Source organism: Topomyia yanbarensis, chromosome 1 (assembly GCF_030247195.1).
Source record: "Topomyia yanbarensis strain Yona2022 chromosome 1, ASM3024719v1, whole genome shotgun sequence".
NCBI lineage: Eukaryota > Metazoa > Arthropoda > Insecta > Diptera > Culicidae > Topomyia > Topomyia yanbarensis.
In genome coordinates, this window is record NC_080670.1 from 171,900,209 (window position 1) to 171,926,774 (window position 26,566).

A 26,566-nucleotide genomic window follows, 5' to 3' on the forward strand; every position below is an offset into this window, starting at 1 on the left:
TAAACTGATTTGTGCATAACATATACTGCCGTTCTGCACATAATTGTCCCATGTATATACTGCCCATAATCGCCAGTCAGTCCTATCCCTATGTTCTATGAGATTCCCTATCTACATGGGACTGACTTGCGATTATTGGCAGTATAGGGAATCCCAAAGAACATGGGACATATATACTTATACCGGCAGTATAGGACTGATATGCGGGTGCCTTTCGTCATATGGGACAAATACGTTTTAATACCGAAGTATTTTCGTATTTCACTGAGCATAGTCGCAATTTTTACAGTGGTTTCTTGAAGTTAGTAAAAATAGCAAAAATAAACGCTATTCGTGAAGCTAACTAAAAATGATGTAATATACAGCAGAGACAGGTGTCCAGGGGCTTAATGACGCCCTCCCCCAACTGCAAGTTGGGGAGGCTTGCTAGGATATGGTGGGGTAAGCCAATGTTGAGCTCTGATAAACCCTATGAGCAGATCACTCTAAGAATGTATAATAAATTTGCATCAATTTAAAGAAAAGCATTTGTACTCCCTCATAGAAAAGTCTGTTAAACAATCGTTTTACCCTGATCCCCTTCTTTTGACGTTTGGTTGGCTGTAGAGCTAGTTAAGGACGATTCAGACCATATATCAGCTTCCGTCAACGTCAACGGAACTTCACCGTTCCGTCAGGATAAGTTAAATACGTTTCTCTTTTGCTCGTTCACACGTGCCGTACGTCAAAATGTTCCGTGCCGTTGATGTTGTATGTGAATGCCTCCATTTAACTGCATGTAACTTATCCTGACGGAACGGTGCTCCATGAATGACCACGTCATACCTAGCATGCGACCTTACTGCTTGCAAAGGTAACCATGGGATCATATAGAGGTGACTAGTTACTATGGGCATAGATAGCAGCTTAGAGTTGGTACCCAAAAAGCATGAAAGAAGACTAAAAGAACAGAAATTTTAAAAAATTTTAACGGGACAAATGGGGTCAACCCGTTCGCCACAGTTGGGCTAGCGAGTTCACCGGCTCAGCAAATTGACCAAGTGCAACAGTAAATGCAACCGAACAACAGCATCAGCAGCAAGAGCGGCCCAGAGAGGCCATACCGAGCACACGCGGCGACAAACCAATAGGACGCCATGGAGCGGTAGAGTTTCAGGCGCGCACGCCGAAACCACGCACTACCGAAGAAGACCAGCAGTCTGGACTACTTAAAGTGACGAAGCTGAGGCAAGAAATCGAAGAGTCCTACGAATTCGTGAAAAGCGAGACCAACGTGTACGGACAGATCAGGGATCTAGTGATTAGCATTAAATCCGCCGAAGCAGCAGCCGAATGCGAACAGGTGACGTTACTGGAGAGACCTGAAAACGCCAAAATAACATTGAAGACCACGGAAATAGCGAAAGCAGAAGCCTATGAGACGCCGAAGGGTGATCGGTTTTCACGTGCTGTGAAAAGACTAAGTAAGGAAACACCAGGAGAGGAGCAACTGTAGAAATCCAAGAAGGTCCGTAAAAGATAGCGAAACGGTCGATAAATGGAGAGTTAATGAAGAACCGTAGAAGAGAGGAGAAAAAAACGAAAAGAAAAGGATGAAAAGAAGAAAAAGAAGATCTTCGTCCGCGCCAGGAGAGCTATCGGGGAGACGCTCTAGTCGTCAAAGCAAACAACGGCGTGACGTACGCTTCGATCCCCAAAAGGGTGAGAGAGGATCCCAAGCTGAAGCAGCTGAGGCAGAACGTGGTAAAAATCAGGCGCATTCAGAAAGGCGAGATGCTGTTCGAGCTGAAGAAAGATCCATTGATCAAGAGCTCGACCTATCGAGAACTCTTGGCAGAAGAGAGGAGAAGTGAACGTGAGAGCTTTAGTTAAAGAAGCAGTGGTCGAGTGCAGGAATCTGGACGAGATCACAACGGAAGACGAAGTGAGGAGTGCGCTAATAGAGCAACGTAACCTTGAGAAATAGCAGGTCAGGTTGAGGAAGGCGTACAGTGGCACACAGACAGCAGCTTATCGCCAACCGCAGCAAACCAATTTATCAAAGTCGGTTAGTCGGTGTGCTCGTTACGATTGATCCCTAGAGCCACTAAACAAACGGAGAGGTGTTTCAGTGCCTGGGTTTCAGCAATCAGGCAAAAAACTTTAGAGGCCCGGACAGATCTAATCTGTGCGTGGGGAGAAGGGCCACATTGCTAGAGACTGCACATATCAACCGAAATGCTTGCTCTGCACAAATGAGGGCGAAAAGGACCACGAGACGGGAGGCTTCTTATTCCCAGAGAACAAAAAGGTGAAGGCAGGCGAATGATGATGGAGATAACCCAGCTTAATCTCAATCATTGCGACATTGCACAGCAACTGTTGTGGCAGTTAACAACAGAAACGAAGTGCGACGTTGCAACTATTGCAGAGCCATATCGTGTTCCTCCCGATATTGGTAACTAGGTGGTGGTTAGTGCAGGAATGGCGTCAATCCAAGTGATGGACAATTTCCCTGTCCAAGACGTGGTGGATAGCACACACGAAGGTTTGGTGATCGCCAGGATTAATGGTGTATTCGTATGTAGCTGTTATACTTCCCCACCGTGGACACCAGAGCAGTGCAATAGGATGCTGGACGCACTAACCGACGCGTTGGCCGGACGAACGCCGGTTGTTAGAGAAGATTTTAACACTTGGTCCGTGAAGTGGGGTTGCAGACTGAATATACAGCAGTGCAACGAAGGTTCCGCTAGCACAGGACGGAGACGGCCGGAATCGACGTTACACTCTGCAGTGCGTCGCTGATGGATAACATGAATTGGCGAGTTAGTGAGCAGTACACACACAGGCAATCCACTACACCATCGGTCGGCGGAATTGCATTGTAGCGCGGAGAGTGAGGACTGGCAAGCAAAGGTGGAAAATAAAGGACTTCGATACGGATCTTTTTGTGGAAGCACTTCATGCTGACAGCTCCAATGTCCGATGAGCTGTCCGAAACATTAGCGAGGGCGTGTGACGTAACAATGTCGAGGAAAATGGAGCTGAGAAACTGCCGACGTATTGGTGGAACGAAAGGTTCAGCATCGTTCGTGCTACCTGCCAAAAAGCCAGAAGACGCGTCCAGAGAGCAAGCTCTGAGGCAGTCAGAGAATAGTGTAAGGTGATATTCCGGGGGCAAGGGCCGCTCTTAAATGCAAGATAGTCCACCTGCTACAAGGAACTGTGCAGCGAAGTATACGCTAAGCCCTGGGGCAACGCTTACTGTGTCGTGATGACCAAGATCAAGGGTAGTCGCCAGCTGAAATGTACGCTGACAAATTGAAAATTATCATGGAGGGTCTTTTCCGAAGAACGAACAACCGCATGGCAGCCTACATCGTACGTTGATACAGACGGTGAACATGCTAGAGACAACCCGAGTAAATACTTATGGGTTCACACACCATTCAGCCCCTTACAAAAACCATACATATGGTGCGTACTAAATTTCACAACCATAAAAACACCATAAAATGGCCTCAATAACCCAATAAATACACCAAAAATAATAAATATTCTATATGGTATCTACCGGACCATTGTGACTGTGTTTACATGGGTTGATCCCATTTGAATCACTATCAAAACACCATGCAGTGGGGGTAAAATTGGACCGTTGCCATGGGGGTATTATGGGCTTTACGTTTACTCGGGTCGAGTCTCCAACGACGAGTTCCTTAAAGTGGCGAAAATGCTGAAAACGAATAATGCTGCCGATCCGGAAGGTATCCCCAACATGGCACTAAAGACCGCGATCCTGGCGTTTTCGAACATGTTCAGGATAGTTCTACAGAAATGCCAGAACGAAGGCTACTTTCCTAACAGATGGAAGATCTAGAAGCTGGTGTTGCTGCCAAAACCAGAGAAACCATTAGGTGATCCAGCATCGTATCAGCCTTTACGCCTGCTGGGTACTCTTGGTAGTCTTCTGCAAAGGGTCATCCTCAACAGGCTGACGAAATACGCTGAAAGTGAGAATGGACTATCGCAGAGGCAGTTCGGATTCCGGAAAGGGATCTCAACAATGGACGCCATCCGCACAGTCATCGCGAGTGCGGAGAAAGCATTGAAGCAAAAAGAAGGGGTAATTGCTACTACGCCGTGGTTACGGCCGACGTGAACAACGCGTTCAACAGCGCTAGCTGGGCAGCTGTTGCCGTAGCACTGCACGGAATGCAGCTATCGTACTATTTGTGCAAGGTTCTGAGAAGTTACTTTGTAACCCGTCAGGGTAACAATTTAGCACTGGGTGGAAATATACCCTTTCATGCGTACTCTCTCTGTAGAGTGTATTGTTTACGAAAATTTATGCTCACCGCTGTTTCAATACCGTTCACTTTTTCTTGTAAATTTTTATATAGTTTTGCGTTTGTGAACGGTCTTGTGCGTGCAGATAGGTGTAGTAATTTTTGATTGACAATTGTAAATTAATAACATAGGGCTTAGGTAGGCCACCGCTCTCCTCTTGCGAAAATACGTGTGCACTGGTTATGCTGCTCATCGTTGACAGCGATGCGACAAGGCGGTTGGGGGTTTGAATAATCATCCTTTTTCGGGATAGTTTCCCGCCACTAGTGCCAGTGAGGTAGAGTGCGCGCGTGCGACGGCAAGTTATAACGTCGAAAAAGCCGACCCGTGGTTCGGACACACGTAAGTACGGTGTTGATTCGCCATGAGGGGATAGTTAATTGCTAAGGAGTGCTCTCGCTTTCTCGGCTAAACGAGAAGAAGTCAAAACACCGACCGTTCTCACTGTCGAACGAGCCTAGCTCTCCTCCACAGTTAATCGCCAAGGAGAACGAAGCAGGGCGGACAAAGTTTCCCCCTGGGAAGTGCACTGCGGTGACTTCCGGAATCGCTTGCGGCGAGCAAGTCGATCCGGCGAAAATTCGCCAACGTCGCTAGGGAGGTTGCTATAAAAGAGCCAAGCTCACCTCCCTAGCTAAACGCCAAGGACCGCTGCCGGAGCAGCCAACGCAATTCCGGGAGAACTCGGCCGTTGTAGTCCCGGCCGGTCGGAAGAAATCACCCGCCTTCCCGCCAACGGTAGCAGCAGATTAACGAGATCCGGCAGCGCACAGTACAGGAAGAGGAAGTAGAGGAATAAAAGTCGGTAAACTTATTAATTTATTTTGTTTGTTTATCTTTTGTTATGAAACGAAAATCCGAAGTTCTGTAGAGGCACCTAGGCCGCCCTGAAAAGAAGGGTACGCCGGGCAAACAAGAACCCGAGTAGTGGGCAAAACCCTACTTACAACTTTCAGAACCGAGTACTGGTCTACGAGACGAACATGGAGAATATGTCGATTAGATTGGAAACTAAATTTCAACGATGCGTGCGCTGAAGCATCTGGGGTGATAGTCGACAATCGGTTAAATTACAACAGCCATGTCGACTATGTATGGGAGAAGGCTGCGAGGACAACTAACGAATTGGCAAGGATCAGAGAAGAAGCATGCAGCACAAGAAGTCTCCTGGCGGGTGTCTCATCCACAATACTGAGTTATAGCGTACCAGTCTGGGTTGCCGTGCTGAACTAAAAGCGGAACCAAATGAAGTTGAAAGGCACGTTTCGCCTAATGGCTGTTCGTATCGCAAGCGCGTACAGAACGATATCGTCAGAGGCGTTATGCGTCATTGCCGGGATGATTTCCATCTGCATCACTCAGGCTGAGGACGTAGAATACTACCAGCAGTCCGAATGGACTCGATGGCCAAGCGGCAGCAAGAGGTGGACAACGTGGGTAAAGGAAGCTGAAACCATCGACTCATTCCAAATGTGTCGGTTTGGGTACATAGGAAGCATGGCGAGGTGAACTTCGATTTGACGCAGTTTTAGTCCGGGCTTGGATGCTTCCGGAAGTACCTGCATCGGTCACCCCTGTGCTTGGAGTGCGTGAACATGCGAAAGACACCGGAACACGTGGTCTTCGAATGCCCTAAGTTCGAAGAAGTTTTGAGGGGAATGCCTGGTGTGATAATTGACAATCTCGTCGAAGAGATGTGCCACAACGAGTATACCTGGGATGCAGTCAACAGAGCGGTTACGAGTATACTCTCCGAGCTTCAGAGAAACTGGCGAAGGGACCAATAAAGTAGCGCCATCGGCTAGAAAGCCGCCGTGAAACCACAAAACGGCTTTCGGGAAAAATTCCGCTGTCTGGGAACTCTGCGTCGGTGTAGACTAGGTCCACCGCCGGAGAACAGGTGACTAGTACGCGACGTATAGATTGCGGACGGTCGGATTACCAGTAAGCTCAGTGTTTTCTTAAAATGTTTCAAGCTTATCTTATTACAGTTATTGCTAAGCGCTGGTGGAGGCACGTATAGCTGAAGTTCAATAATTGCCAGAAGACCCACCCGTTGATCGGCACTTATTACGATCATAGTTTTCAATGTGGAAGAAGCGGTATGCAGTATCGCTAAAGGGATCAATGTCGCCCCTCAGCAACCGGAAGCCGAAATTTTCTTACTTTCATTCGATCCCTTTAGCAGAACACGCAATCAAAACGGTCATAGCTGTCATATAGGATATGGAGAGAGCACGCTAGAAGAGACAGTCTATACCTTCTACTTGGATGATCTCCAGGTCTACGCCAACTCGCCCGAACGACTCTAGATGTAGTCATCAAACTAGTCAAAAGGACCAGTGACGACATCGGCACGGAGAGATGCCGATCTGTTCAATTGCTATCATGGCGATAGGTGGATACTCTGGTGGCTACGAGATTAACGGAGGCGAGGTGATGCGGAACCTGATTTGTGGTGAATTGTACGAGTATCTCGGATTTCGGCAGCTATCCAGAATTTCCAATACCGACATCAAGCTTGAGCTGTAAGACAGCTTCTTGAGCCGAATAAATTGTTCCTTTAATGCTGATTTCGGTTTTACATCAGAATCGCCCTAGATTCGCTGTAATATTTACAAAATCCATACAAAAGTGACAGCTCAGAGCGAATCTAGAGTGACTAGGTACCAAAAACGAAATCAGCATAAGTCTTCCTTGAATGCGGGAAATAAGGTCAAGACAATCAACAGCTTTCTATGCTCGTGTTGACCTACAGTTTCAAAGGGAGCCGAACTGGTGGATCTTAAGAGAAATTTAACTAAGGTGTCTTGCCAAGCAGGGATGCGTTGCCTTCGATCAGCGTTCACATTGCCACGGGATGAAGGGGGACAAACTATACTCCACTTCCAGTTATTTTGCGGAGCGTTGATGCATCGACTGAGAAAATATTTTGTGGAAAATGTCAATCAACATTGACTATATCAAGCAGATTACGCTACGGATCGTGACGGAATGCCGCATTTCATCTAGTGCAAATGGATTAAACCTAAACTGAAATCTATGGACTGTGGAGGAGAAGTTTGCAGAATGGAAGTTGAAAGCTGTGCAAAGTGCCCACCTCCAGCCGTACGTCGACAAGGTTGCATCAAAGCTGTGGCTCGGCTGAGGCGAGGTGAACTCTCTACAGCAATCGAGTCCGATATGATTGTTACCCATGAGGGAATAATGCCGACGAGGAATTACAGGTGGTATATTTGGAACCATGAGGTTGACCATATATGCCGGATCAAACAAAACGAATTTGAAGGAACTTGTTAGTAGAGGAGACAAATGTATGAAAAGATCCAAAATATGTAGGTGTTTAAATTCGTATAGGTAGACCATTCGCATTTTGTAGAGTTCAGGTAGTACAAGTCGTTTAAACGGAACTTAAATTTTCAGCAACACATCAAATTATAAAGTTGACAAAGTTTGAAACATACAGACCGGTTGATATAGATGGATCCTAGATTTACTATAGGTTTTGTGGGAATCTAGAACTGAGCTTTCGTTCTTTTGCCACATGTGGGTCGCAGGTGAATTCTTTTATTTATTTAATTCTACATACAGTCTTACTCGGAATTACAACGGATTATTTTATTGAATGTGCTGTGCATTCTTAATAGCAACGGCAAAATCAAGTAGGAGTTAAATTCATTGGAACCACATTCATTAGCAAAATCAATCCGGTGTCAGATAGAAGCTGACAATCTTTGTCTTGTACAAATTCCCAAATTTGCATAAAAATGAATTTTAATGCTATATATATTCCGCATAACAAAAGATTAAGGTTGAAAGATATGTGGAATGTTATCAAATAGATGGAACCGACTTCAAATGACCAATGGATCTACAGACATCATGAGTAGTGCTTCGGAATACAAAAAAAGTGGAAATGAGTGTTCACACTGAGTGTTTTATTATCAATTTGACGCATGCACAAGTGTTTGCGTTTCACCAAAGTACACGAGATATCGCTAAATCGTTGAATCTCTACCTATTGTTATTTGATAACCATGTCTTCAATCATTTCAACTGTGATCCTATCGGTGTTGTTTTAAATTAAATTTAAATACTATCGCTCGAAAATTCGATGGTTCGTATCCGCCTGTTTATTCAACGAAATGAAAAAAGCTTGAAAAAAATATCTCAATTACATTGAGATGCAGCTTGGCCTCTAACATAATACAACAATTAACCGAACATTAAACCAGTCGAATGTGGGGGTGTTGAGAACTTAACTGCAGCACGTAGCCGGTGTAGGATCCAGCCCTGAGCTCTTGGTGATCGACAGCCGGGTGAATTCTTCCGCCACCGTTGGGTGAATTCCGACAGTATTCTTTAGGATCTTCATCGTAAGACCCGACTTAAGGGCCGCGGCAAAACCTTGAATCACTTCACCGGCAGCCGGTCCAAGAAAGTGTAAGCCTAACACCTTCTGATCGCCCTCAAGAAGCGATACGGCCTTCAAATAGCAATACCGGACACTACGCTGGGGAACGAAAAATTCCGTCGGTTTGTAGTAAGCGTGATAGACTTCTACCTTATCCTTCCCGAATTGCGCTTCGGCCGCTTCTTCACTCAGTCCAACACAACCGTACTCCAGTGGGGAAAAGACAGTAGTGGCAACATCGGCGTAATCCATAATGTCAGTTTGGTTGTTAAACAAACGTCGCGCAAGCAGTCGCCCGGCATGAATGGCTACCGGTGTCAGTTCCGGCCTTTTGTAAAGCACATCACCGACAGCGTAGATGTTTTGCACGTTGGTCTGTTCGAATGAGTCTACATCAAGCTTATCCGATTTCCCATTTTCAGCTGTCACAACTCCAGCCTGATCTAATTTAAGGTCCAGCGTGCAAGCTGTTCGACCAATTGCGAACAGAACCGTATCGTACACGTCGGAACCCTCCTCTCCATCGTCAGAAGCGTACTTCACCAACAGACGGCCATCAGCCTGTTTTTCCACTGATTTCGGTTGAGTTTTATGCAAGAATTTAATTCCTTTCTCCACCATAGCATCACCGACCATGGTAGCCATCTGTTGATCGAATCCACGCAACAGAATCGAACGCACCATCACGGTGGCATCGTAGCCAAACCCGTTCAAAAACCCAGCGCACTCCAGACCGATGTAGCCAGCACCGACCACGAGCGTCTTGCCTGGTTCTTGTGGCAAACTGAAAATATCGTCACTGCTGATACCATGCTCCAGTGCTCCCTCAATATCCGGATAACGCGGACGTCCACCGGTTGCAATAACCACGTATTTTGCGCTAAGCGTTCGTTCCGTTTGATTCTTCATCACGGCCACCACATTGTGGGCATCCTTGAAGTAACCGAAACCATTGATGTACTCAACCTTTTTGTCACGAAGATCCACCCGCGTAACCCAGTTAACCGATTTGATGTGATTCTGCACCGATTCCGTCAACGTAGCCCAGTTGTGCTTGAGCGACTCCGGTTGGGCGAAGTTCCATCCGTAAGCTTGAGAATCCTGCAAATTAGACGGTTGATTGGAAACCATATAGAAAGCTGATGTTATGAAAAAGACTAATTGAAGCTTACATGAATGGCCTCGCCGAGAAGAGCAGCTTGATGCATCAGCTTCTTTGGAATGCAACCCACATTGACGCAGGTTCCTCCGAGACCCCATTTCGTGCCGCGGGGCGATGGTTTAACGAAATCCAGTACCGCTACCTTTGCGCCGAACTGAACGGCTTCCTTGGCACAAGCCAAACCTCCGGAACCGCCACCAATGACCACCAGGTCATAGTCGAAGTTTTCTTCTGTGAAAGGGAGGGGAGAAAAATCGGAACAAATTTAGTATGGGAATTAAAGTACGATAGGGTTACATTTTAATCAGTACGTATATCCAACTTAATAATTACACCATTTATGAAATAGAGTAAATATTTAGTGTAAGATTTCTCATTCATCTCATTAGATTGTGAATACATTTGTGTCAATATCTTTGCTCCGTTTCTTAATCAGTTTGATAACAAAAGTGGCGTCTCTTTTAATCATGAAGCCTATACGTTGAGCGGACAGTTAAATAATTCCAAAGGGTAGAATGAACAGAGCAGCTAAGATTAACTAGGGAACAGTTGACCTACCTTTGTACGAAAGTATTTCTTCGTTGGGTAAACATACATTGGAAAAGTATAGCAATAAGCGTTGAAATATGACTATTTGTACATTGGGTGCAGTCGACGGACTCATCCTTCTTTTGTATATTATTGCATATCACTCATTGCTGACATGTGTTTGCTTAGCAGAGAAATCAATAGATACCTGCATGTAATATAGGATAACTCAATTACAATAAGTGCATAGGATACGATTCTGAATTTATTTCAAACGTTTCTTCAGGAAAAAATAATTGATTTGCTCATCGCAGTATAAAAAATAAGCATATTTTGGACCAGATAAAAGAGTGTCTGTTACATTACAAATTTGTAATTTTTGAGTCAACGAATTACTAAACCAAATCAATATATCGATATTATTTTCTCGTCCATAGTAAGGATGAGAGATAAAATGATCAGATATTTTCGGGGTAATCGCGACGCGTTGAAGAAACATATTAAAGATGTAGATTTCCCAAATGTTTGCACTTCTGATGATGGATTGGAAAATTTCCCACAAATTCTTGAGTTGACTCATATCAGTACTATCTACAATCGCCTGTCCCATGTAAACAGGGAATAGAACATGGGACTGATTTGCGATTAAAGACAGAGTAGGTATTCGACAAATCTACCGCTGCAATCAGAATAAATCGGCTAAGCTTTACACTGCCATTATAAGCTTAATTGTCCCATGTTCTATGGGATTCCCTATATACATGGGACAATTATGCGTAGAACGGCAGTACACGTGCATCACGTTATTCTGTCATTGTTACCATGACGCATGTTTATGAGTGTTTCGTAATTGTAATTTATTAATCGAACGAGAGTCTGGAAGATTACCCTTTATATGGACTCTGTCAATGTTCCAGCATATTGGAAAATCCTGTACATTTTTCGGGGCACCTTGCAATGGGAGACAAGTTCTTTAAATCCGGGACGATCTCGCATAATCTGGAACGTCGGATTCTAAAGACCAATGTAAAAAATATATAACTGATAGATATGCGAGGGCATTATTGGAGTAATTAAGATATTGACAGATTAAAAATCTGCATCAGACCATTCAAATATTACAATCAATCACAGATGAGCGATTTGTAATAAGCAGTGATTTTATCTGAAAAAGCAAGTCATGCTTCGTTTTGAATTTCTATCTAAAACAACCATGTGCTTCACCAGTCATTTAGCGAGGTAAACCAGATGTTTAGTACACATGAATTAGGCTACTTATACATTGCCGATCTAAGTAATTGTAATTTTATTGAATGCGGTATTCTGTCGGTATACACCTAGTATCAGGACAACGAAATAGTAGTAGCGGGGACTTAACTTCGTTGACCTTCTCTTATATTGAATTAATTGGGTATATTATTAGACATTTTTGCCTTGATCTGCATTATCGAAAACTAAACTTCGCTTGAAATGCACTCATATCGCACGACACATTAAATTTCATTACGATGCAATGTGATTATTGGCGCAACACTAAACAGCATAGCTCTACGACAATGCAACAGTATTCGTCTCAATGCGCACTTACTCACTAGCAGCCTGGTGTGTGTGCTGAGATATCTCGTAAATCGCACATTTATAAGGCTCCCAAAACGTCGTGTCACAAGCAGTGACATTTCTGATGCAATTTACTTTTTCAAACTTCGAATTATGATTATTTCACACTTTTGTCTGTGTCTGTAAAATTGAAACTTTCATGACACTTTAACTAATTACTTCAACACATTCTTGATGTGGAACAGGTTTACGAAACAATAATATTTATCACTGCTACAGTAGTTGTCAGGAAGACGTCTCGAAAACACAATCGAACAGCCACTAATCTCACGGTGTACTGCGGTGACTTCATGAGAGAATGCATTGTAGTGTGTGCGATCGGTGTATCTCACATAGGTAAATACGGATTTGTAGCGGAATGATTGTTTAAACCTAGGGTTGCCCCAACAAAGTAGACAACTGACGTAAAGTTGTTAAAATGAATACATTTCTCGACAAACATATGATTACGGCCTAAAAGCCAACTGTCAAAATCCACTTTGAATGGAAATTCCAGACAAACCATTACTAGTCGAACACAGTTCACAACAGTTTATGAAAGAGAAAACTTTTCTCTTTCGTTTACTACCAACATCTGCGATTGGCGTGTAACGGTTTGTCCGGAATTTCCATTCAAAGTGGATTGTGACAGTTGGCTTTTAGGCCGTAATCATATATTTGTCGAGATTTTTGCCTTTCCTAATAAACATCGTATGATTAAAGAGCATAACGACCTGTTCAGGGTATCATCCAAACAATATGGAATCTTTGCACTACATGTGGTAAAGTTAATGTATTTTTTTTATTAGGGTTTCTCAATAGAAAATGTGCTCAGTTTTTTGTTGGTTGCTGCGTTTTCTAATGCGTACTCCATTTTGACAATTTATCTGTCCATTGTTAATTTTGACAACTCGTCAGTAGTGTCAATTTTGACGGGCCGTCCTTTCAACCTCAAGTTTCACGACTCTCGCCTTCCTAGCTCGTGCCAATTTACGTTCTAAATTCAAACGTCAAAATTGACTTTTGTGTCCAATCATCCTTTTCGGTCATATCAATTTTATTGTGTATCTATTTATGAGATTATCAAAAGATTTATTAGATATTCTCAACTATGTAAAAGTGACTAGGAGTAACTAAAGCTTCCATTTCCCGACGGTTTCCAACTTCCCGGGATTCGGGAAAAAAAATAATAAATTTCCCGGGAATACAGGACTTGTATTTTTAAAGGTGAATGATTTTCTTGAAAACAAAAAGTTTTTAAACCCGTTTGATTGTATGTATATCTGTCCTAAAGCAGTTGTCAGAAGATGGCGATTTTATGGCCTACACATCATTCAATCATTTGATAACTCGTCAATAAGTTTACGCAACATCAACTTTTTCTTGGCAATATGTATAACCTAAATTTTGGTAATTACGATTACGATTAAGACGATATACTAAACGCAGCTACTGGAGTTACTGTATAAAATTGGAATTCGTTGTTCTGATACGATGGTATGTGATCAATTTAATGCAAAGCACCTTCTTTGGTAATTGAATGAAAAGATTGAGCTGCTTCAGGGTCTAGGGGCAGATCACTCTAAGAATGTATAACAAATTTGCTTCAGATTAGAAAAAAAATGCAATTAATTTCCATTTTCGCATCAACTTAGCAGTTTGTTTAACAAACGCCCTATGCTGATCCACTTTTTCGACGTTTTGTTGCATTTAGGGATAGTTTTTTGTAGGGTTTTGACGTCTTACACGCAACGCAAAATACATTGCACACAACGCAAAACACATTAGGAATTTCTATTTTGATGGAAAGAAATTTATTAATTTTTTGCTGATTCCTAAAAACGCATCACAAGTGATCTGCCACTAGTTCAGGGTAGTGTGCAGTTACTTCCAATCAAATGAGAAAATGTTATATGTGGAATCCATTTCCGTCACAGTAGGACCAGTATCATTTCGAATTAAGTGTGAATCAAAATCAAGCAGATAATGGACGAACTGTGCAGCAATGGAAGAAGCCTATACCATCGATTTCCTGTTACGGGCAAGTATCTGGATTGCTTGATCGTATCCCTTCAAAACTCTTGCCTGCATCCTTGAAAGCGACATTCAAAGAGTTTGGATGCGCTTGATATTGGACAGATACAACGTTATGTATTTCTTTTGATACATCCAACAATTTACAGATATTACAGTTACGGTATAACAAATAAGACGAAATATGCATTCGATGAACTGCCCAAATATTTCTGCAGACGTTCTAGAACCATTCCTTATTTTAAATAGCGTTTGCATTAAGCATGATATCATTGCAAACAATCCCAAGTTGTGAAGCAAACGCACATCGATTTTTTAAGAAAGTTACGCAATTTCCATTACTAATTTAATTGCAAGCCCTTTCATTCAAGATCTAACTGTTAAAATAAACTATAAAAGGACCTGTTAAAAAATCTGATCAGTCGGCTCATCAGTTGCAGAGATATCGTGCGCATCACTAACGCTACTGTTAGGAAATGCTTCGGTACAATGGCCGGCAAATTAATCCATTTTTGAATGAAAAAAATCAACATTCTTTAGCAGTGTTTTGAGAATGGCTTTGACTATATACCTACAAAACACGAAAACATATCAGTGAGCCTAAAGATCCACTGAGCTGCAAATCAGTTGGAAAAGCACAATCTGCATTCACTACTTACTCCAAATATTTGCCGGTAAAGATATTTCCTACAGAATTTCATTCGCAGAACCTAAATCTTTTGGAATAAAAAATCTTTTTTTCCCGGGATTCCCGAATCCCGGGAATGAGCAAACACAATTTCCCGGGAATCGGAAATTCAGAAATCCCGGTATTTCCGGGAAATAAAATCCCGGGATAGAAGCTCTGGGAGTAACGGGAGATATGGGGGATTCGAGCTTCTGCTCTTACCTGAATTCATCATGTACGATAACAAACCAATGAAACTCGGTGTAAAACCACCCGGAAAAGCATACCATCTTCTGACATTACAGTACCTTAGTAAAGTTATTGTAGATCAGTGCGATTTTCCATCAAATTTTGTAGCAAAATACCTCGCAGAAAATTGATAATTGACAGCTACATCGTTTACCAACGAAAGCGGTAGCAATTTAACCGTCGTACTTGTTTTGACTCATGTTGCTGGTGATTTGTTTTCCTCAGTACATATACCAATCGGCCAATTGAATTATAATTATCTGTATCTTCTTTATGAATCGAATATCAATGTTAAATGGCTGCTGAGTTGCCGAACCGAAATCTATTTTGACGTAGGACTACGTCTTTGTTTTCGATATAGGAGTGCACTTTGCAAATTCTACAAAAACGGCATGTAACGAAAAGTGGTCCAATTTTAAACGCATATAATTCAGCCATCTCACGATAAATTTTCAAATTTTTTACGCATATCGCCTCGAAATACTTCTAAGAATAGATTCCAGCTTGAGCTTGTGCGACCACCCCTGGCTGCTACTCCGTTATCGATCTGGACTAGCTGAAGTTGAACAGAGAATAAGAAGATATGCTTGGGAGTAGTGAAACATCTTTCAACGTGCAACTCCTGGTAATCCTAAAGTGTTTATTGTGCAATACCGGCGCCGGCCAGGCCCGAACGTAGATCGCGGAAGGAAATGTTAGTCCGATACTTGCTTTTGCTAGAGGCCGTATATACTACTTCACACTCCACAAGTATCACAGGAGGAGGATATTTTTGTTAGTAAGAGTATAGAAATTGGATCTACTTCTTCTTTACCGACGCCAGAGAGGTGACTTCACTATCTGGACTAGATATCGATCCACCAAACTCATAGACCGGGGACCATCGGGCTTTACTTCCCTTCCGAAGGAAGACGTGACCACAGATTTTTTCACCTCAGAAAAATCGCAATGACCTCGGCTGCAATTGAACCCAGGCAACTGGAATGAGTGGCGATCACGCTTACCACTCAACCACCGGCGCCGTCTACTTCTAAGAATAGATTCCAGTAGATAAACCCAAAGATTTTTGATACCACGGCATCTGGGACGGGACATGCAAAGACGGTCTTCTTTTTCCCTCCCGATATTGATGTTATTTTGCAGGGAAAAATCCGCTTGCTAAATAATTTCCAGCAAATGCCGATGATAGTGTTGTGCCGATGCGGCATAAATTTCTGCCGATGAGGTACTGATTTGCCCGAAAAAATAGAGCTCGAACATGACACGAATTGTGTTATCGTTTGTCTGAACTGTGTAAAACAACATTAACCATAACTGTTGAGCCGAATATTAAAATTACAGGTGTCGTCGGTGCATTTTGCATCTTTGTTTGTATGCATCTACATGCATCTAAGCAACATGTAAAATGTTTTCTAAAAAAAACCTTGTATATAGCCAGGATATTACGATACTACCGAGACGCTGTCCATTCCAAGAAAATGAAAATCGTCAAGAACGGTCCGGTTCGCAATGTGCAATATAGTCAAAATATCGCGCATTTACACACAGAAGATAGCGCTTCCCAAGTCCGACACGACAGATTTGTGTACGTTGCGCGCTACGCTTCTATGAATGACGTCATCATCGACTATTTAATGAACGGATTTGGCCGGACAAGCTCAGTTGCCTGTTGAACGGCAGGCGGAGCAGATCACTGCGCTGTCTGTTTTCACAGCCAGTATAGCTGAATTAAAAGTCCGTTACACTGGCTGTGGAGGTACGCTACCCAGTGCCGTCCAACACACGACTGAGCTTGTGCGTTCAAACACCATGCTTTCTTTTGTGTTGTGCTCGTTTCCAGCACACTTTTATGTACAATCTTGACCACAATGATTCGTACACAAACCACAACCCGTGCACTGCACAGGTGGACCACTGCCATGTCCATATGGGGTATTTCGAGAAAGTCGCCCTGCTCGCAACCGCTCAAAGGTGAATGATGCTAGATAAATCTTGAAAGCAATTAATTTAAATTTTATGATACACTAAATATGCGTCAATTGCATGCGCGCTTATTCGTGGACAGGAATCGACAGATTTATAATAATACTGGTATCAATTTGATGCTCGTATTGTAGCTTGGCAGGGCTTACCGACGTAAAAATGACCTCGAAATGTACCGCTAGGTCTCTGTCATTCTGAAATGAAGTTTTTTTATGTTTCGAATTCATCTCGTCAGTAACTGGATGGTGCTAGTTACTGACGAGATGAATTTGAAATACAAAAAATCAACACTTCATTAAATTAGGTTTTGTGCCCTTAATGCGCAAAATGGTTTAATCAATTTTCCCTTTTGGGAATTATGATTGCATAATGCCGGGCGTTTGGCACCATAGCCATAAGACAAGAGTTCGTTTTCGCTTTCTCATCAGCAAACCTGAGCTTCTGTTTTGCTTCCCGGGACATCACACAGAATAAGTCAGTTACTTAGACGTTCACATATGTCGTGTGAGCTGTTTAGAATTTGTTGTGTCCAACTAGTGCTAATTTGGGTGCTAGTTTAGAAACATCGTCTAACTAGACACCCATATGGTGCTAGTTACTGACGAGATGAATTAGAAACACAAAAAATCAATTTTTCCTTTTAAGAATTAAGAATGCATTCTGAAATGGGTCATTGGAAAATCGGCAGAGCTAACACCTTCTACATTTCGAAATCGAGTAGTTTGCATGAGGAAACCAGACAACGATTTTTCCATAATATCACTGTCAGCTAGTGGGATTTGAAAGGTTAATACACACACACGGAAAAATCTCTAACCCTATGTGCGTGGTTGGGAATCGAATCCAGGTGAGTTGCGTACAAGGTAATCGATTTACCAATTACGCCGTGCCCGCTTTTGTGTTTGGTAATTAAACTAACGGACTTAATAGACAAATGTTATTTGTTTTTCACACATATTGAAACCATTTCTGTTGACAAAAGAACTATCGATTATGAAAGAAATATAATAAAAGTAAAAATCGGCATTCATGTATGTTGGGGTGAAATTTAAAGTTTGTTCTAAAAATGACGCTGCATCATAGTAATTTACCCTATCGCAGATTTTTCACTACAATACACAATTGGCACTGTTGTTTTAAACATAAAATATCTTGGGACGTAGAATGATCAGGTTGTAGTGATTAATCCTTCTTGAAGTGAGATATTTGTTTAGAAAAAAATAAAGTATGAAATTCAAGGGTTGTTTCCAGTAAAGTTATAGAGCATTTGAAAAATATTGTTTTTCAAAATGATATCTTTGAAAATACTCTAGATAGCAAAAATTATGCGTGAATCAAAATTGTGTATTTTAAATTCCACTGAATAAAATTTATTGAAAAATATCACTTTTAGGAGAAATATTCACCAGTCATAGCAGTGACTGACAGACCTTTCTATTTCTGATAAATATCCCGAAAACACTATTAACGTAAACTCAGCCGTTTCAACTTAAACAACTAATCACTATTTGAGATATTATATTTTTCAATAATTGCCGAATTACTTGGAAAATACGCGAGATCCGTTTTACGGAACTTACCCAACTTGTCAAGATGATATTTAAAGTTATATTATTGAATTGACTTTTACGTGATCATTCACAAACAACTAGAAATAATGTTAAGGATATTAAATATGAAAACTGTGCCTTCAGCAAAGTTGTTAGCTACAAATTGTTCTACAATTTTGCTGAAGACAATCTTAATACATGTGCTTTCAAGAAAGTTCATAAATATATCACACTTTAAGTCACAAATTTAAAATCACAACACCATATGAAAGGGATTGTAATGACCAAAAATTCCTGAGAAAACGTCATTGACCCAAATTTAACGATTTATGCGTAATTAATAGATCAGATTTGGCAAAAAAATACTGCATGGATGTGAACATCATTCTGGAAATAAACTGTCCATGATCGCAAATCAGTCCCATAAAGATAGGAAATCCTATAGAAAACGGGACAAATATGCGATCATGGGCAGTAAACTAAAACCAAAATCATACATTTTTCCTCAAGTTTTTGGTTCTGAAGACCGGATCGTCGATCGTTCTCAAAAAAAAATGCAAGTAGCACTCAACGAGTTTTACGACAAAAAGAGATTATCAATAAAATTTAAACTAAATATAAGATAAAAGGCACTGTTAGGTGAAACCAAAATTATGTTTATGGGTTACAGATATAAATACAACAGTAGAAAAATATTCCTTTTCGTATATGATTCGAACTTGTATGGCATTCAATCTGAAGGTGTTAATTTTACCATCAGTACATGTTAATTTTACCCACGCGCCATATCTAATGAATGCAAATGCAAATGAATGCAAAAAAGATATTTCGTCAAGGCAATGCTGATTACATACAATGGTACTACAATATCTACTTATATGCTATGCATTATTTCTAGTTGCAGTTAAATTTGTTTTCTAGACATGGAGGTAAATTTTTTCACAATTTCCATCATAATGACGGGGAGGGATTGCGTAGTTGGTAAATCGATTGCCTTGTACTCAGATCACCTGGGTTTGATTCCCAAACGCGCACACAGCGTTAGATTTTTCATGAGATTTTTTAGCCTGCAAAAAGAGGTTAAAACACCTGTAATCGATTCTTTTGCATTGTTTAATGAATGATATGTAGCCAATGAAAGTTTTTAGTGTTAAAAACCTTTGGGATCATCCTACGCTTGCTAATGTTAAACGGAGTAATTATTCGAAGGATAGCACTAGCCAACCTCCTTCAACAATCGCAATCTTGTTCTGCAAAAGCTGCCATGCTGTGCAATGAATCCAGTCTTGTACGTCCACACGTTGAATTATTGCATCAATTTCCAATGTTTGGTTTATTCGTGAATCGTGTTTGAGCAGGTGCAGTTACCTTTTCTGATCCGAGGTCAACCGTCGTTTTTAGATGTTCTGCCATGTTCGCTTCCAGTTCACCCCTGGATACATCCATTCTACTCTTGGAGGTTCTATCTGATCAACGAAGCACAAAAAATGAGACCCGCTTCCAGACAATTTTGTAACTCTGAAGTGAGACTTACATAGTTAAGGCTTACTGATCTCAGACATGCTAGGTCTGCAGGACTAACGGTCCGATATTGCGCGCTTTGCAATTGAACGATCTGTAGTATGGCATGCTGTCAAGCTCTTTCAGGTGACGGTTTATCAGTAAAGCTTTAGCTTTCACTGCAGGAAGATGTAGTTTCAAGCACCTCGATCCTTATTTTTGGTTAGCTGTTGCATTTGAATTCGTGCTGGTACGCCTTTTCATATAAAGATTCCCATCATTGACGTTTGTTTAGCCGTATGAACACTGCATGGTAGTTTCAAAATTGTCCAATACAGGTCCTTTGTTGGGCTAATGTTGGGTGGCTTCCAACAAATCGTTCAACAGGCGTCCAATATTGGACCTGTGTTGGACGATTTTGAAACAATTTGCTGAGAGTGATGAGCAAGCGTTTTTAATTCTTCGCAGTTAGCGTGAAGTAATATACTTAACAAAACCGTTCACAAATGCAAATAATTTATAGAGCAAGTACTAAATTATTGCTCTAACTGGTATCAGAAAGAATAAAAGAGAACATTGTCTCTTTTTAACTACAGGTTAGTAATAAAAAACGATGAAAGTGCGCCAACAATATATAGAGCAATTACTTTGTTCGAAATTCTCTCTGGTTTCAGCGGATGTTCGTGATTCTCGTGAAGTCTAAAAATCTCCGGGTCAAAGTCTCATCAAAGGTGGCAATCCTCTCAAGCTCGTACAAACTTTTTCGGAGATTTTCTGTGGCCAAAAGCATACCTTCCTTTTTGACAAAGCTTCGTGTTCAGAAAACAGTACGTAAATGTCAGCGTGGCCATCTTCCTTACTGACCTCAGTCAGGTTTCATGCAACTTCGAAACATACATCGCGTCTTTTATGTTAAATAGTGCACCCTTGTTGCTTGTCGCGTTGATTTTTTCTATTTGTTTGGTGACATTTACCTCCACTGGACTGATCATTTTCTTTAAAACGGAAGACACGGTCTTGTCAGTCAGGTCACTCACAACTGAAGATCACTGCTTCCCGGTCTTTAACCGTTTAAAATATCACAAAAAATGTGTTTGTTACACTTATTAGAATAAAGTTGTAGTGAAACGATACTACTACTACTATAATATTACACTCAAACTAGTGCATTCATATAATTGTCTGAGGTTGGTATTGGTTAAAAGCTTTATCTACTAAACTCGAACATTCTCCGTCTACCTTCACTAATTTCTCGGCAACCAAACGTGACTTACGTACCATCCCATCTATCGCATTTAATGTACTGGGAAATAACCAGCTGCAAGTAGCTTCGGAATTTAATTGCTTTCATTCCATTCACAGGTGACATTCCCCACGGTACGACAAACTCCAAACCAGCGAGTTACGTCATCGAAGACACCCCCTTCACCGAGTGAAGTGTGTTTCGTTTAGTCATCTAGTTGCCTACCGATTACAAATTCGATTGCAATCAGGAGCATGAATTCTGTCCTCATTACCGGCTGTAATCGAGGTCTCGGCCTTGGACTAGTCAGAAGCTTTCTGAAACTTCCTTCGCCGCCACGGCACATTATCGCTACTTGTCGTAATCTACAGCAAGCCGAGGTAAGATAGAATATTACATAGGTAGCAGCGGATCCCAATCAAATATCTTAGAATGTCATGAATGAATGATGCCGTGATGATAAGCAGGGTGATTGTTTTCCGTGCAATAATTGCTCTCATTTTATCGCTTGAAGAATGTGGTACACACTTGAAACTATTTGCGCAAAGAAACGCGTTTTATTTGTGCTTCTAACAGAGCTAGACGAGACGATAATTAAACACTTACGATTTATGGGCGCCATGTTTCAATCCCTTTAGTAAGTTGTACGACTTCCTCACCGAATATGCTTGAATCAAAAAACGTGTTTCACACGGACAGATCACACAAAAATAATTTCGCACTAATATTTATCTACCACAGTATCAAATGCACAGTTGTTTACGAAATTAACGAGGCTTGACAACAAATTTTGATTTTATTCACTAGCCAACTGAGACGTTGATGTTCGTCTGTTAACAATATTCACTGCCGGTGACGTCTAAGTTCAGACTGCGCTTCCCACGAAGGGTTTTACACTAATCGTACGGTTGGAAATAAATACCGTTGAATTTATAACTGTATATGAAATGAGCTCCCGGCACGCACACATACGACCCGATCTCGATCTGGCAGCATTTGTTGGGTTCTACGGCATCGCGTTCCAGCAATGTTGCGCGATGTGGTTAGATGTTGCGTCACATAAACGATGACGGGCACTATTTTTTTGAAGATTCTAGAATTTTATTACAAATTTTAGCTAGGGTAATGAGCCCATTTTTATCTTGTTTCTATTAGCTTAGCTTAGGCCGAGTAAATAATGAATTAGTGTGACATTCTCCCTAATACGGCCCTATCGTCACGAAGATAGGATAGAGCGACAAATTAATGCAACATTAATTTAAAATTATTGACATACTTCGATGTTACATTAATTTCATATATTTTAAGTAGCTCAATGCGGAGGCTTAGCGGAATCGGTGCATAATTTTTCTATGTTTAAAACCGAAAACCTTGTGAGCATGCCTAAACAAAATTAATACGAAATTACCGCCAAACAATACCTTTTTCGCATTTTTTATTCAGCTCGTTTATTTGAGACACGTTAGTCTTGTTCGCTTATTTAATATAGAATCAAATTGAATTTCATTCATATTTATCTGTTCAAGTTCATCAACAATTCATTCTCAAAAAAAAAAAATTGATGAAAATAATAGCTGTTGCCTTTATTTTTTGGGATTTATTTTGAATCAGTGCTGTCAATAATTGCTTTATTTCCCGCCAATAAATTCAATTATATATTATATTGACATGGGGTTTTATTGGACATACGCGATAATTAAAATTTACATTTTATTCTGAATGCCGAACTGTAATAATAATTGCAATTTATATCAAAACGTTTTGATATTTAATTAACCTTAACTCACTTATAATACAATTAAACAATTAGAAAAATGCAACATTTTCACGCTGAAGGAATCACAGTACACTGATACCAACTAACTGGTGCAGCGCTGCTGCATTCCACTAATACCTATAATAATTAATGACGTTATAGTTTTCTTTCCACGTGCCCTCGTGTGCATTCGTCACGATGACTATACCATTTCTACGGTTGAATGTACACATGGTGATTTTCCTCTATGACGTGAAAATAATCTACCAACCTGGCGTATGACTGTTATCTATTTAAATTTGATCAGTTCGCTTCGGCAGCTGCATGCTACGCACTTTTCGGGTATAGCTAATACAGCAAAGCATTTTCGAAGAACTAATAACCCTTTTGCTTCTCCACTACAGGAACTCAACTCGCTGGCACAGCAGCATTCTAACTTACATATTCTCCAAATCGGTAAGACTGTGGCCGCCTGAAGCAGCTCATCCTAAAGACTACTAGCTAATCGCTGAAATCACACGTTTTTTTGTCTCTGCAGATTTGAAGGATATAGACAAGTACGACCAATTCGTCGGCCAGGTGGAATCCATTGTCCAAGATAACGGTCTGAACGTGTTGTTCAACAATGCCGGCATATCGCCCAAATCAACACGGCTCGGTTTCGTCAAAGGCGACGATCTGGTGGAAACTTTCGTGACTAATACCGTCGCACCGATTATGCTGACCAAGGTAAAGTAAGCAAGCATCGCTATACCTTATCTCTTCGGAAGCATGCACGTGTTAATCGATTGCTGATTTTAGGCGCTGGTTCCGCTGTTGAAAAAGGCAGCTGAAGTGAACGCTTCGGTACCGATTGGACCGCAAAAAGCGTGCATCGTCAATATGAGCTCCATTCTCGGTTCAATCGAAGCTAACTCGGATGGGGGATTGTACGCATACCGAACGTCCAAGTCGGCATTGAATGCCGCCACCAAATCAATGAGTATTGATTTGAAGCCTAACAACATCATGGCCGTGGTATTACATCCTGGTTGGGTACGTACCGATATGGGCGGCTCAAAGGCTCCGTTGTCCGTAGAGCAGAGTTGCGCCAAGATGGTGCAGACTGTTATGGGGTTGAGCGATGTGCATAACGGAACATTTTTGCAGTACGACGGTAAACAGTTGCAGTGGTAGAAATGGTGCAAGTTCTATTGGACGCGTTGTTGTTCAGAGCAATATTGTAAATATATGGGTTATGTATGAATGGGGAAAAATATAAATAAATTTAGGTGAAAATTTTTAATTTAATTTGAACGAAGTTTGAAGACAGTAAGATAATGTTTGAGGCTAGAGCCTAGTTTTTTTTTTCAAAAGCTTTAGGACCGATTTCTTCACCCTCGCTTAACTTTTAAACTAGGTTCACCAGTACGTTTACAAACAATTATAGGATTAGTTTTCGAGGTTTTGAGAGCTGCATAAATGTGCCTAAGACGGACACGTTAAGGTTAAATAGCAAATTGTACGCAAATCGTGATTTGAGATCATATTCAATCTATATTAACTTATACTAATAAAATTTAAAACAGAAAGATGTTCAAAATGGTTGTGAAAGAGGCACAAAATGGTTATTTCAAAACTGGGATAAGAAAGACGGACTCCTGGCACGGGTAAGATGGACATGCGGTATTGGTAAAGATAAACCTAGGACAAGGGCAGAGTGAGACGCTTCGCGATTAATAAATTTTGTTTACAATTTTGGTACATCCCAATGCTGTGATACTAAAAAATAGTCCGAGAGTATGCAATTTGACAGCATTCTGATTTGTACTCACGTAATAAATATGTTCATCTTTCCCTACCCTGCTGTGTCCATCATACCCAGCATGATACCAAATTTAAAAAATTCTTTTTAAATTATGATCGACCTATTGATATTTGTTTTTTTTTACCAGTCAAGTGCTTAATACATGGCAAGTTAGAAATATTTCCCCACATCAACGGTTTTGTGGCGTCAAAAACTTATCCATTAGCAAGTTCTCGAAAAAAACATGGTGTTGTTTAAATATCTGACAATGCGCACATTAGATAATATCAGTATCTTTCAGAACCATTTAAAGCCGTCTAAAATGATATAGTATCAGTACATTTTAACTGATTTTTCCCGTTTTTTTTCGAAACGCAACGTCCATCTTACCCGCAGTGTCCATCTTAGTCTACTTTTCCCTTGTGACTCACCACCTCGATATCTGCTTGCCGATACGTGCCTCGATCTTGCAGTCCACGCTAGCTGTATCGCTGCCATAATTACCCGAGAGAGCCATTGTGTACAAGCGTACATTCCACGCACTGAATGATGATCCCGTCAGTTGCAAGTACGCCAGTTTTATAGAATATTCGGGAAAGTCCTGTTCGCGTCGCGCAAAATTTTTGAGGGCTATATAAACAATCGACTCCGATTGATCAAAAACAGTTAAATTCTTAAGCGAAAGATTATCAACAGAAAAGTGTAGATAATAAACTATTACTATTACGCTACGTCCACGATCTATGTTATACAATTTCTCTGCGACGGCGATTATTCCGATAACAAATTACAAAGGAAGCATCAGCACCAGCAACAAAAATTGAAGCAGACATTTAACGGACTCGTCGCTTACTGCTCAACTGAATAAAGATTTTTGAATCCAACTTGCTACATACGAATTACCAATCGAAAATTTATTCTACTTCACTCCCATCATACTTTGATTAACGGGTCAATGTCGACAGCATTACAATTACTACACTGTAAATAATCTACACTTTTTATCGAAGAGATTCGACACATAAAGTTTAAGGCTCAAGTCGCACTGAAAATTTAAAAGCTTTTCATTTGCTCTCTAATAAAATTACGCTTGAAAATTAAGTGTACCATCCCATGACATGGTCGACTGCCATCGCAATTAAATTTCAAGTGTCTCTTATTACATCGTAAATGTTTTGCTTATCATTATAAAAATTGCACACTTTCTTTTGAAGAAATTGGACACATAAGATATAAGTTTCAAACCACACTGAAAATTCGAAAGCTTTCTATTTACCTTTCAATACAATTTCACTTTAAAATTAGGTGCACTACCATATGACATGAACAACTGTCATAATATTTAATTTTCATGTGTCATCGTATTAAATCTTAAATGTTTTGCCTATGAGATCAATGTTCTCAACACTTGCGGCAACATTAAGTGTAGAAACACTTACAGCCGATTTCTTCATTGGATGAAAACCGGTTTTCGCTGAAAACCAGTTTTCAGGTTGCTGGTGACCAATTAGCCGAAAACTGGTTTTCAACGAAAACCTGTTTTCATCCAAGTGAAGAAATTGGCCGTTAAATAAAAGTTCGATTTTCCCCAAAACAAAACCGAAGCAACATGGCTGCGCACATTTCATTATAGATTCAGGATGGTAAGTAAATTCATCTCAAATGTATGTTTGCATTATTGATACGTATACGCTTGTATTTGCAGGAAATGGATATAAACAAGACCCTTGTGTTTCTTCAAAACAAGAGATTTGTATCAAAAAGAG

General features: G+C 40.9%; 2 protein-coding genes across 6 annotated transcripts; one reads left to right on the forward strand and one right to left on the reverse strand.

Annotated features, from left to right (window-relative positions):
• Window positions 1-8,249: 8,249 nt before the first annotated feature.
• Window positions 8,250-25,709, reverse strand: LOC131681404 (thioredoxin reductase 1, mitochondrial). Of its 4 annotated transcripts, none has more exons than XM_058962176.1 (3): window positions 25,232-25,709; window positions 9,919-10,139; window positions 8,250-9,847 (listed from the first exon to the last, which is right to left on the reverse strand). In XM_058962176.1, the coding sequence occupies exons 1-3, from the start codon at window positions 25,332-25,334 to the stop codon at window positions 8,591-8,593; spliced, it is 1,581 nt and encodes a 526-aa protein (XP_058818159.1). In that variant the 5' UTR covers window positions 25,335-25,709; the 3' UTR covers window positions 8,250-8,590. The 4 variants fall into 4 exon arrangements, with proteins under 4 accessions (XP_058818159.1, XP_058818179.1, XP_058818169.1 ...); XM_058962196.1 differs by lacking the exon at window positions 25,232-25,709 and adding an exon at window positions 21,865-22,158; XM_058962186.1 differs by lacking the exon at window positions 25,232-25,709 and adding an exon at window positions 12,025-12,335.
• On the forward strand, window positions 21,144-25,103 carry LOC131681422 (C-signal). 2 transcript variants are annotated; one of them, XM_058962213.1, is made up of 6 exons: window positions 21,144-21,315; window positions 21,378-21,638; window positions 23,177-23,356; window positions 23,419-23,470; window positions 23,553-23,743; window positions 23,816-25,103. In XM_058962213.1, the coding sequence occupies exons 3-6, from the start codon at window positions 23,339-23,341 to the stop codon at window positions 24,188-24,190; spliced, it is 636 nt and encodes a 211-aa protein (XP_058818196.1). In that variant the 5' UTR covers window positions 21,144-21,315; window positions 21,378-21,638; window positions 23,177-23,338; the 3' UTR covers window positions 24,191-25,103. The 2 variants fall into 2 exon arrangements, with proteins under 2 accessions (XP_058818196.1, XP_058818187.1); XM_058962204.1 differs by lacking the exon at window positions 23,177-23,356 and having other exon boundaries at window positions 21,148-21,315; window positions 23,816-25,099.
• Window positions 25,710-26,566: the final 857 nt, after the last annotated feature.

Excerpts from the sequence above, each read along its gene's own strand:
- LOC131681404 (XM_058962167.1), bottom strand. The coding sequence starts at position 10,572 with ATGAGTCCGTCGACTGCACCCAATGTACAAATAGTCATATTTCAACGC. Across the intron at positions 10,140-10,466 it reads AGAAATACTTTCGTACAAAG|AAGAAAACTTCGACTATGAC; the intron begins GTAGGTCAACTG and ends TCCCTTTCACAG. Across the intron at positions 9,848-9,918 it reads TTCTCGGCGAGGCCATTCAT|GATTCTCAAGCTTACGGATG; the intron begins GTAAGCTTCAAT and ends TCTAATTTGCAG.
- LOC131681422 (XM_058962204.1), top strand. The coding sequence starts at position 21,513 with ATGAATTCTGTCCTCATTACCGGCTGTAATCGAGGTCTCGGCCTTGGA. Across the intron at positions 21,639-23,418 it reads GTAATCTACAGCAAGCCGAG|GAACTCAACTCGCTGGCACA; the intron begins GTAAGATAGAAT and ends TCTCCACTACAG. Across the intron at positions 23,471-23,552 it reads CTTACATATTCTCCAAATCG|ATTTGAAGGATATAGACAAG; the intron begins GTAAGACTGTGG and ends TTGTCTCTGCAG.